This window comes from Bufo bufo, chromosome 1 (assembly GCF_905171765.1).
Source record: "Bufo bufo chromosome 1, aBufBuf1.1, whole genome shotgun sequence".
Taxonomy (NCBI): Eukaryota; Metazoa; Chordata; class Amphibia; order Anura; family Bufonidae; genus Bufo; species Bufo bufo.
Window position 1 is genome coordinate 611,602,929 of NC_053389.1, and position 12,688 is coordinate 611,615,616.

The window sequence follows — 12,688 nt, forward strand, 5'->3', positions numbered from 1 at the left end:
CTGCTTCAATCTCCCTCCTTTCCCCCCCTCCCCCCACCCCTTCATGTCGTCTGTCTGACGCTCTGTGACCTGAGGTGAGCTAGAGAAGGACCGGCTGGGGGCATTTTTTCCCGTTGGGAGGGGGCCTTTCTGGGGAGGGCTGGTGATTCCACTGATACCTGCCTGCAGCTCAGACTATGGCCGCATCGGCGGCAATCTTGGCACTGAAGGAGTGTATTTTATCTTATGGCCGCTGCGCTCTCTGCAGCTCCCGCCGGCCTGCTCCTCCCGATATTAACCCCCGCTGCGCCGTATCTGGCGAAGGGGTGTATTTGAAATGCGCGCGCGCGCGCTTATTTCGCGCCGCAATGACGCGTCCAAGGGGGCGGAGCCTCGGCGTCCAGCTCTGTCTCTCCCTACGCCAGAGACTCTGCTGGATTGCGGCCGTGCAGCTCCTCAGTTCTCGGTGACCGGAGACTTCTGCTGTTGCCTGGGTGGTAGGAATTGCAGCAACCTGGTAGGAAATCTTTTTTGGAATACCATCATGCCTAAACCTGGGGCCCCTAAGCCTTCCAAGGCTTCCTCTCAGGCTCCACTGGAGTCATGTAAAATATGCCTTAGGCCTTTTTCTGTCACTGGTTCCTGTGACTCATGCCCTGCTCCCGGACAGGATCAGCCTCCTTCTCTTGCTCAGCCCGGTCCTCCCTCTGCCCCTGCGGATCCAGCGGTACCCGCCTGGGCCTCCGCCATGTCTAATGCGGCAGCTGATCTGGCCTTAGTTGCCAAGGCAGCCATGTCCTTCATGGAGCGCATGGCGGCTACTACTCCAGTGGCATCCACCACTCCATCCCCTCTCAGCGACTCTCACAGAGGGCGTCTGACTTCTAAAAGGCAGCGTGAGCGGCAGCATTCCTCCCCGGATGACTCCGCTTCTCCCCCTCGCCTTGAGGCATGCCCGGTTGACTCTCCCCCTCGCAGGGAGCGCAAATCCGATGGGGAATTGTCCGGATCGGACGAAGTCACGGAGCGGGAACCCCTGCCTAAGCTTTCCACCATGGTAACCGAGTTGGTGGCAGCTGTCCGTGACACTTTTAATATACAAGGGGATTCTCCTCCCTCCACTAGTCGGGAGTTCTCCCTTTTTCCACCCAAGAAACAGGAGTCCGCCGTGTTCCCTATTCACGAGGAATTCACTGCGGTCCTATCAAAAGCTTGGGATCGACCTAATCAAAAATTTTCGGCCACCAAGCGTATGGATACGCTTTATCCTTTTCCAGCTGACACAGTGGAAAAGTGGACTTCTTCCCCTAAGGTAGATCCTCCGGTGGCCAGGTTAGCCAAGAACACGGCCCTTCCCGTCCTAGACGGTTCCTCTCTGCAGGATGCGGTGGACAGACGTTTGGATTCACTTTCCAAGTCCATCTTCTCGCTGGCGGGCGCTAACCTGCGACCGGCCTTTGCGTCGGCTTGGGTCGCCAGAGCCCTTACAACGTGGTTGCAGCGCCACCACCAGGATCTGTCAGAGCAGGACGCCTCTGCAGATACTCTGGATTTTATCATCCAGATGTCTCAAGCGTCTAAATATCTCTGTGAGGCTTCAATGGACATCGGCTCCCTCTTTGCCCGTATTTCGGCCCTCTCTGTCATTCAGCGCAGGGAGGTCTGGCTGAAGGTGTGGGATGCTGATGCCTCATCCAAGCGATCCCTCGCTAACCTTCCCTTTGAAGGGTCCAGGCTCTTTGGGGCTCAACTAGATGAATTCATTTCTGCCGCAACAGGGGGCAAGAGCACTCATCTACCCCAGCCCAGGACCAAGCGTCCCTTTCGGTCTCGGCCTTCAGGTTTCCGGGGCCAGTCCTTTCGTCGCTTCTCCACTGCCAGGACGCGGTCATCCTCATCGGCAGGGGGGTCCCAGGACTCCCGCAAGAAGCCTTTCTTCAAGCCCCAGCCTTCTTGGCGGCCTCGGGCGCAGTCAGCCCGTCCTCCTGCTCCCAAGCAACCCTCCGCATGAAGGGGTGCCCCCACCCCTCGTGGTGGGGGGCCGTCTGCTCTCCTTTCAACAGGTCTGGAGGGCTCACGTTCAGGACGCCTGGGCTCTGGAAGTGGTGACGTCCGGCTACAAGTTGGAGTTCGCGTCCAGCCCGCCGGAACGTTTTTTCCCTTCTCGCGTTCCGGGGGATCCAGCCAGGGCCTCGGACCTCTTTTTTGCGGTCTCCTCTCTTCTGGACCGTGGTGTCATTTCCCCCGTTCCCCCAGAAGAGCAAGGGACAGGTTTTTACTCAAACCTGTTCATTGTTCCAAAGAAAGAGGGGTCAGTGCGTCCAATCTTGGATCTAAAACTTCTCAACAAGTTTCTACGGGTGCGGAAGTTTCGCATGGAGTCCCTTCGCTCCGTTTTTGCTTCTCTGCTTCCAGGAGAATTTCTCGCGTCTGTGGACATTCAAGACGCCTACTTGCACGTCCCTATTGCAGAGTCCCACCATCGCTTTCTGCGCTTTGCCATAGGGGGGCGTCATTACCAGTTCGTCGCCCTACCTTTTGGGTTGGCAACCGCCCCTCGAGTTTTTACGAAGATTCTGGCGCCTCTCATGGCGCTTCTTCGCACCAGGGGCATCTCTTTGTTACCATACCTAGACGACATCTTGATAAAGCTCCGTCTCTTCCACAGGCCGAGGACAGCATCCGAATCACGGTTCAATCCCTGGAACGGTTCGGATGGCTGATCAATCTCCCCAAGTCCTCTCTGCACCCCTCCCAGAGACTCTCGTTCCTGGGGATGATCTTGGACACCTCGATTTCTCGGGTGTTTCTTCCAGATTCCAAGGCTTCCCAGATTCGTCTGGCAATGGTGCTCCTTCTACGCTCTCCACGTCCCACCATTCGGGAGTGCATGCGGGTGCTGGGCCTTATGGTCTCCTCTTTCGAGGCGATTCCGTACGCCCAATTTCACACTCGTCCGCTACAACAGATGATCCTTGCCCTCTGGAACAAGAACCCTCGGGGTCTAGACACTCCTGTTCGTCTGTCCCGGCAAGTTCGAGCGTCTCTCCCTTGGTGGCAGTCTCCCCTGAACCTATCGTCAGGAAAGTCCTTCCTTCCGTTCTCCTGGACGATAGTCACCACCGACGCCAGCCTCATCGGTTGGGGAGGTGTTCTCCGGAACCTCACAGTTCAGGGTGTCTGGTTGACGGAGGAATCCCGTCTCCCGATAAACGTTTTGGAATTGAGGGCGATTTTCCACTCCCTCTCCCATTGGACTCCTCTCCTGGCGACTCGCCCGGTGCGGGTTCAGTCGGACAATGCCACGGCTGTGGCTTATGTCAACCATCAGGACGGGACTCGCAGTCGGGCAGTAATGCGGGAAGTAGCGAGGATCCTCTTATGGGCGGAGTCTCATGTTCCAGTATTGTCGGCAGTGTACATCCCGGGAGTCGACAATTGGACGGCGGATTTTCTGAGTCGCACCAAGGTGGATCCGGGAGAGTGGTCTCTCCATCCGGAGGTGTTCGAGGACATCTGCCACCGATGGGGCCGTCCGGACGTAGATTTGATGGCTTCCCGGCTCAACCACAAGGTGCCGGTGTATCTTGCCCGCGCTCGAGACCCACGGGCGGACGGGGTGGACGCGCTGGTATTTCCATGGCAGCGGTTCAGCCTCCTTTACGTCTTCCCTCCGATTCCTCTGTTGCCGAAGGTGCTGCGCAAGATCGAGGCGGAGGGGATACCAACCATTCTCGTCGCTCCGGATTGGCCTCGTCGCGCCTGGTTCTCCAGCGTCGCTCGTATGTTGGCGGACGTCCCGTGGCCTCTGCCCGACAGAGAGGATCTCTTGTCTCAGGGGCCGCTCTTCCACCAGAATTCACGGCAGCTGCGTTTAACGGCGTGGCTGTTGAGACCGCCATCCTGAGGAAGAGAGGCTTCTCTGATGCGGTGGTAAGAACCATGATCAGGGCTCGAAAGCCGGCTTCTTCACGAATCTATTATCGCACCTGGAAGGCCTTCCTGGTGTTTTGTGAGAAATCGGGCTACTCGCCCCTACGTTTCTCTGTCCCAGTGGTGCTGTCTTTTCTCCAGTCCGGCCTCGACATGGGTCTGTCGCTCAGTTCTTTAAAGGGTCAGGTTTCTGCTTTGGCTATCTTTTTTCAGAGGTCCATTGCCTTTTTGAGACCTGTAAAAACCTTCCTGCAGGGGGTGGCGCATTCGGTTCCTCCGTATGTGCCTCCCTTGCCCCCCTGGGATCTCAACTTGGTTCTGCGCGCCCTTCAGGCGGCGCCTTTTGAACCTCTGAGGGAGATCTCTCTGGTTTTACTCACCTGGAAGGTAGTTTTTCTGGTGGCCATAACCTCCATCAGGCGAGTTTCGGAGCTGGCCGCACTTTCCTGCCGGGAACCTTTTCTGGTCTTTCACCAGGATAAGGTGGTGCTCAGACCGGTGCCTTCTTTTTTGCCCAAGGTGGTTTCTCCCTTCCACCTTAACGAGGATCTTGTCCTGCCCTCTTTTTGTCCTTCTCCGGTGAACCCCAAGGAATGCGCTCTCCACTCCCTGGACGTCGTCAGGGCCCTGAAGGTGTACCTGGGGGCTACCGCTTCCTTCCGGCGTTCAGACTCTCTCTTTGTGATTCCTGAAGGGTCCCGTAAGGGCCTGGCGGCTTCCAAGGTCACCGTGGCGCGGTGGATCCGTTCCGCTATTGCTGCGGCATATCGCGCTCGCGGCCACGTTCCGCCGTCGCGGATTACCGCTCACTCCACAAGGGCAGTGGGTGCTTCCTGGGCTAGACGCAATCGCGCATCCGTTTCCCAGTTGTGTAAGGCGGCCACTTGGTCGTCCTTACATACTTTCACAAAGTTTTATCAGTTACACTCTCTGGCCTCGGCTGATGCTGCTCTTGGGCGCAGGGTATTGCAGGCTGTGGTTCCGGTTTGACTACTGGACGTTTATTCCTGGCGGTGTTGGATTTGTTCTTTTTTCCCACCCCATGGACTGCTTTGGGACGTCCCATGGTCTGTGGTACGAGAAAAGGAGATTTTTGTGAAACTCACCTGTAAAATCTTTTTCTCGTAATTTCCATTGGGGGACACAGCTCCCGCCCCCTTTTTTGGTTTACGCCTTAGGGTGTGCTGTGTGATGGTTTCCATAATGTTTTGTTTCCGTTCTCCTTCTCCTACTGCTTTTGCAACGACTGAAGTTCTCCTGGAGGTGCCTGGGGGTATAGCCCGAGGGGGAGGAGCTTCTTTTTTTGCATAGTGTCCCTCCTAGTAATATCTCTAAGCTATACCCATGGTCTGTGTCCCCCAATGGAAATTACGAGAAAAAGATTTTACAGGTGAGTTTCACAAAAATCTCCTTATTCGGGCCGGGAATTTTGTTTGTGAGGCCTCCCTTGATGCGGGAGCCCTTATTGCACGCTCCTCCGCCCTGGCAGTTTCCGTCAGGAGGGAGCTCTGGCTGAAGGTTTGGAAAGCGGACGCTGCCTCCAAACGTTCCTTGGCGGGGCTACAGTTTGCGGGTTCCCGCCTTTTCGGGGTCCGCCTAGACGAACTTATTTCGGAGGCCACGGGTGGTAAAAGCACCCATCTTCCTCAACCCCAAGCAAGGGGCGCCCCCCGCGGACGCCCTGGTGCGTCTCGTTTTCGGTCCTCCCGCAGGGCCTCTTGGGCTCCCACCACAGCTGCCGCTTCGGCTCCTCCCCAGGACAAGCGTAGGAAGCCGTTTTTTTCGGGCCCAGCCCTCCTGGCGCAAGCCGCAGGCTGCCCGCACACCCGCAGCAAAGCAGTCCTCTGCCTGAAGGCGCGCCCCCACCCACCCGGGTGGGGGGCCGGCTCCTCCTTTTCAGGGACGTCTGGATGGCTCACGTCTCCGACGCCTGGGCCCTCGAAATTGTGTCCTCCGGATACAAAATCGAATTTGCATCCTTCCCTCCAGATCGGTTCTTTCGCTCCCGCCCGCCGCGGGACCCGAAAAGCGCGGCTGCGTTCTCCGCGGCCGTTCAAGCCTTACTGGACAGGGGGGTGATTATTACCCCCGTTCCTCTAGAGGAAAGGTTCCAAGGGTTCTACTCGAACCTCTTTGTAGTTCCCAAGAAGGGAGGTTCGGTGCGGCCCATTTTGGACCTCAAAAAGCTCAACCGTTTTCTCCTCCTTCGACGCTTTCGGATGGAGTCCCTCCGTTCCGCGGTGGCTTCCCTGGAGCAGGGAGATTTCATGTCTTCCATCGATATACAGGATGCCTACCTCCATGTTCCGGTAGCCCGGTGTCACCATCGCTTCCTCCGATTCGCCGTGGGGGACCTCCACTTCCAGTTTGTCGCCCTTCCCTTTGGGCTGGCAACTGCCCCCCGGGTGTTCACCAAGGTCCTGGCCCCGGTTTTGGCCTTACTCCGTTCCAGGGGTGTTTTTCTGCTACCGTACTTGGACGATATCCTCATCAAGGCTCCGTCCCTTTCTCAAGCGGTTGCCAGCGTGGATCTCACTCTAGAGACTCTGGCGAGGTTCGGTTGGGTCATCAACTTCCCCAAGTCCTCCCTTCCCCCCTCCAGACAGCTAGTCTTCCTGGGAATGCTTTTAGACACAGGAGCGGCGGAGGTACGTCTTCCCTCGGAAAAACGTCTGACCCTCCGTGGGGCGGTTCGGGGTCTCCTTCTCCACCGTCGACCGTCCTTCCGCTTCTGCATGCGGGTCTTGGGGCAGATGGTTGCCTGCTTCGAGGCGATCCCATTTGCGCAGTTTCACTCCCGCCCTCTCCAACGGGCGATCATCTCCTCCTGGGACAAATCGCCGGAGTCTCTGGATCATCCCTTCCGTCTATCGCCTCCGGTGCGGTCATCTCTCCGCTGGTGGTTACAGTCCCCTCTTCTGGGCAGGTCCTTTCTGCCACTCAACTGGTTGGTGGTTACAACCGATGCCAGTCTCTTGGGCTGGGGAGGCGTGTTTCCTCCCCGATCCGTCCAGGGCATTTGGTCTCCATCGGAGTCCAAACTCTCGATCAATGTCCTGGAGCTGAGAGCGGCCCTTCTGTCTCTACGACACTGGACTCATCTGCTGAAGGGTCATCCTGTTCGTGTACAATCGGACAACGCCACGGCTGTGGCGTACATAAACCACCAGGGGGGCACTCGCAGCGCTGCAGCAATGCGGGAGGTCACCAGCATTCTCCGTTGGGCGGAAGCCCACGTCCCGGCCCTATCTGCAATTTTTATTCCAGGGGTAGACAATTGGGCGGCGGACTTCCTCAGTCGCACCACCGTCGACCCCGGCGAGTGGTCTATTTACCCGGAGGTATTCGAGGCCATTTGCCTTCGTTGGGGCATACCGGACGTGGACCTCATGGCCTCAAAATTCAATCACAAGGTCCCCGCCTATCTGTCCAGGGGCAGGGATCCGGGAGCTTGCGGAGCCGACGCCCTCGTTCTTCCTTGGCGAGGCTTCGCGCGCCCATACATATTCCCTCCCATCCCTCTCCTGCCCAAGGTCCTTCGGAAGATAGCGGCGGAAGGCGTCTCGGTGATTCTGGTCGCTCCGGACTGGCCCCGCCGGTCTTGGTATGCCGACCTCATGCTGCTCCTGGCAGACGCGCCCTGGCCGCTGCCCGCCAGGGAAGATCTTCTCTCTCAGGGACCGATCTTCCACCCGCGTTTAGGGTCCCTACGTTTGACGGCGTGGTTGTTGAGACCACCGTCCTGACGCATAGGGGTTTTTCTGCGGACGTCGTCCGCACCATGATCCGCGCCCGTAAGCCGTCCTCTTCTAGGATCTATTATAGGACCTGGAGGACCTTTTTGGGGTTCTGTGCCGATCGTGGGATTCCTCCGCTCCGCTTTTCTCTCCCCACCGTTTTGTCCTTCCTGCAGAGCGGACTGGCCCAAGGGCTGGGCCTTAGTTCTTTGAAGGGTCAGGTGTCTGCGCTGTCCATTTTGTTTCAGCGCCCACTGGCCCCCCTTGGTCCTGTCAAGACCTTCCTTCAGGGCGTGGCTCACGCGGTTCCCCCGTACCGTCCTCCTGTACCGCCCTGGGACCTGAACCTGGTTCTCTCAGCGCTCCAGGCTTCCCCTTTCGAGCCTCTGCGGACGGTTTCCTTGCGACTTCTGTCCTGCAAGGTTATTTTCCTTGTAGCCGTCACCTCTCTTCGGAGGGTGTCCGAATTGGCTGCACTCTCCTGTCTGGAACCTTTCCTAGTGTTCCACCAGGACAAGGTGGTTCTTCGTCCGGTCCCTTCCTTCCTTCCTAAGGTGGTCTCCGCCTTTCATCTGAACGAGGACATCGTTCTCCCCTCTTTGTGTCCTTCCCCTTCCCACCCGCGGGAGAGGAAGCTTCATCGCCTGGACGTTGTCAGGGCGCTCAAGATTTACCTGGAAGTAACCAGCTCTTTCAGGCATACTGACTCGCTCTTTGTGGTCCCGGAAGGGTCGCGCAGAGGGATGGCGGCATCCAAAGTGGCTATCGCCCGTTTTGTCAAGATGGCTGTTACTGAGGCTTATCTCGCCAAGGGCAAGGTTCCGCCCCTTGGTGTTACCGCTCACTCCACTAGAGCGGTCGGGGCTTCCTGGGCTCAGAGGAATCGGGCTTCTACGGAGCAGATTTGCAAGGCGGCCACTTGGTCCTCCTTGCACACCTTCACCAAGTTCTACAGGGTGCATACTCATGCGTCGGCTGACGCTGCTTTAGGCCGTCTGGTGTTGCAGGCGGCAGTTGATTGATGCCTCTGGTGTTGGTTGAGTTTGTTCTGGTCCCTCCCTTCTGGGACTGCTCTGGAACGTCCCATGGTTTCCTGTGTCCCCCAAGGAATATGGGCGAGAAAAGGAGACTTTTGTATTACTTACCAGTAAAGTCTCTTTCTCGCTCTTCCTTGGGGGACACAGCACCCGCCCTTCATTTGGGTTACAGTTGTGGTTCCGGCTTGGTTGCCCCCGTTGGGGCTCAACAGTTCTTTTTCCGGTTGGTGGTTATCTTTCACTACTTGGACACGCAACTGGCAGTCTCTTCTCCAGGCTGAAGGGTATAGCTGATGGAGGAGGGGCTTACAGCTTTCACTTAGTGTCACGCCTCCTAGAGAGCAGAGCTATACCCATGGTTTCCTGTGTCCCCCAAGGAAGAGCGAGAAAGAGACTTTACTGGTAAGTAATACAAAAGTCTCCTTTTTCCAGGATAACAATATTGATGATCTATCCTTAGGATAGGCAATCCATATCACATCAGTGGGGGTCCTACACCCAGCACATCCATTATGATCAGCTGCAGTTGCTGGAACTACCCCTGAGAATGGAGCCAGAAGCAGAGATCCGTTCAAAGTGTAGTGGCCGTGTCGGGTAATTCCATCTCAAGTGAGTGGCAGCGGAGCTGCAGTCATATGGCACAGCCACTACACTCCGATTTCATTCTCAGTGGTAGTTCCAGTGACTGCAGCTGATTGGTGAAGAATAAGGACCTGTCATCAATAGAAGTAGCCTGAGAATACTGTTTAATCATGAGAATTGCAGATTTATTATGCAACTTTATAATCTGCTTTTGGAACAATTCCTCACCATTTTTAGCCCTCAGGCTGGTGTTCAGTTCTTACCTGTTTACACCCAGGGCTACAAATCTGTTCTCATCATGTGTAAATATCCACACCTCCCATTCAGCTCTTAAACCGAAAGAAAGATTGGAACTGGCTGTGGGTGAGAAAAAACGTCCTAAGATTTACTTAGAGAGTGTTTCCCTTGTTCCATGATCCATTCTGCTCGAAAGGACGTATTGTAGAACATTTCTCCTGTACATGCTGTGTTCTAAAGAAGACCTGCACCTCGGTCTGTTGGACCCAATTAAAGGGATATTCCCATCTCAGATATTCATGATCTATCCACAGGAAATGCCATAAATGTCTAATAGATGTTCTGCCTCTTGACCTGTAAAGAATGTTTCCATTCACAGCAAACATATGCATTGAAAATGGAACACACATGTACTGCAAAGTTGCATGACTTCTCATTATACAGTTAATAAACTTTACATATATACTGTAATCCCATAGCATTCAAGATGATGATGTGTTTATTGTTCTGTGCTAGGTTGCTACTGAATGGCTTCATAATGAAAACCTGCGCCTGGGAGAGCTGAGACTACATCTTCTGTCATCCTCAGGAAACATGAGGGCCGATAGCTCAATGGACTTTTCATTTCAGCTTGAAACGTGCACTCTTGATGATCTTAGAGAGGGAGTAACCAGGGCCACGTCTAGGTTTGTCAGTTTATGCCAATTCGGACTTCTTTCTTTGTTTTGTCTCTTCTAAGCAGTGTATCTCTGGTGAATTATGGTCAGTTACCAAATCCTTTACGAAGTTGTCACCATGAACATGCTAATTAATCTGCAGGCAGCATGTTCTAGAGCAGGAGGAACTTAGCAGATCGATATGTAGTTTTATGGGAAAAGATTCAGTAAACACTCTACACTTGAAATCATTCAGAGAGAATATGTCCCAAAATATATCCCAAAATATATATTTTAATTATAAATAAAAAGTCTCAAATAGCAAGGAATAGATCATAGGTAAAATGATTTAAAAAATAAACCTGCATAAAACAAAAAACCAAAATGGTAGAGGTTCTGTGTAATACGGTGGCGATATTATACCAACAACTGTATGTATGGCACATCTATTAGTAGTGTGAAGTGGATTTAATTATCATCCATACAGCTGTAGAAAATCGCCACAATAGGGTATCTCCAATTATATGTATTAGTAATAGGTTGCATACCATACCTTTTTAAAAGTAACACATTTTAGAACATCTTATAATAATAATAATTTGTTTATCCGACGAGTCAGCTGTTTTTCTTATAGATATAATGTTGCCTTTGCAGATTGTTCACTCTTAATGATACTTATAGGGCTGTTGCTAAGGCTACTTTCACACTCGCTTTTTGGCTTTCCGTTTGTGAGATCCGTTCAGGGCTCTCACAAGCGGTCCAAAACGGAACAGTTTTGTCCTAAATGCATTCTGAATGGAAAAGGATCCGCTCAGAATGCATCAGTTTGCCTCAGTTTGCCTTCGTTCCGTCTCCATTCTGCTTTGGAGGCGGACACCAAAATGCTGCCTGCAGCGTTTTGGTGTCCGCTTGACGAAATTTAGCCAAACTGATCTGTGCTGGCACACAATGTAAGTCAATGGGGACGGATCCGTTTTCTCTGACACAATCTGGCACAATAGAAAACTGATCCGACTCCCATTGACTTTCAATGGAGTTCATGATGGATCCGTCTTGGCTATGTTACAGATAATACAAACGGATCCGTTCATGATGGATGGAGACGGTTGTATTATTGTAACGGATCTGTTTTTGCAGATCCATGACTGATCCTCCCAAAACGCGAGTGTGCAAGTAGCCTTAGGTCAACAGATTGGATATATTTGATTCTTCATATTGTATCCATTAAGCTTTGCAAGATTTAATCTTATCTGTAGCGGTATTCCACTCAACCCTATTAATAACAGTTCTATCTCTCAATGGTCAATAATGTAAATTGGCGTCATTTCCTAGCATCTGCCAACCGTGGCGATCAGTATACTGACCCCTGTTACCTCTTTCCTGTAGCTGGTTCGGCTGGTGCAACCTCTACTCCCAGCTTTTATTTTCTGTAGTTCCCAGACTCTGTGCTGAGCATCCCACGTGGTTTGCTCTGCTGGCACTTGGCGTCCAACGTGTTCTAATGCACCGGTCTTGGGCTTGTGAGATCTCTTAAACGGATAGAGGATTCAGGGAGGAGGATTTAGCTACCTGAGAATTGCTTCATATCATTTGAGATAAAGATAATTTTTTCATATTTTATATGCTGAACTGAGTGTACCTTCATGAGAAATAATAATACGTAACTTTTATTTTTCTTGTTAACATTCACTTTGTCTCATTTATTTTAAGATTCTTCTGAATGCACTGCTGTGCGCCTTGCTTTTGAAATGGGAAGGGGGGTTTGATAGTCTTGTGCCCTAGTCAAAAGTTGTTGGTTTGCGGTGGGGGTAGCTTCTCAGGGTAAGTATTGTGTAGAGTTCTCCCTACTGTCTTCTCAGCTCAGCCTAATTTTTTCTGACCCTCATCTACTAGTCTAGAGTGGGGGAATGGCTGACTGGCTGTAGTCGGAGCACTCGCCCTGAAAAGAGGAACCCCCAGCCTCAGGAACCTCGTTCCTGACCTAGTCGACTCTCTCCTTCAAACTACCTACAAGCACCATCAACGCGTTTCACCATACTTAAATGGCTCATCAGGGAGCGATCTGTGCTTTGCAGAGCGTCTGTGCAGTGGCAGAGTTTCTGTGTTAATAAAGGCAGTGGCCACAGAAACTCTGCCACTGCACAGACGCTCTGCAAAGCACAGATCGCTCCCTGATGAGCCATTTAAGTATGGTGAAACGCGTTGATGGTGCTTGTAGGTAGTTTGAAGGAGAGGGTCGACTAGGTCAGGCCCGAGGTTCCTGCGGCTGGGGGTCGCTCTTTTCAGGGCAAGTGCTCCGACTACAGCCAGTCAGCCATTCCCCCGCTCTAGACTAGTAGATGAGGGTCAGAAAAAATTAGGCTGAGCTGAGAAGACAGTAGGGAGTACTCTATGCAATACTTACCCTGAGAAGCTACCCCCACCGCAAACCAACAAAAATATTTTTTTTCATAGTTGCTATTGGTCCTTGATTATGATTTCTCATAATTATTTTTTAGTTATAAGTTCACATACAAAACTCATACAA

The 12,688-nt window shown here is 53.1% G+C and overlaps 1 protein-coding gene across 1 annotated transcript in view; it reads left to right on the top strand.

Moving 5' to 3' along the window:
- VPS13C (vacuolar protein sorting 13 homolog C) overlaps positions 1-12,688 on the top strand; it is a 352,162-nt gene that overhangs the window by 247,583 nt on the left and 91,891 nt on the right. The window contains exon 48 of the mRNA XM_040413678.1: positions 10,022-10,191. Coding sequence (XP_040269612.1) covers positions 10,022-10,191 — 170 coding nt within the window. The remainder of the gene's footprint in view (positions 1-10,021; positions 10,192-12,688) is intronic.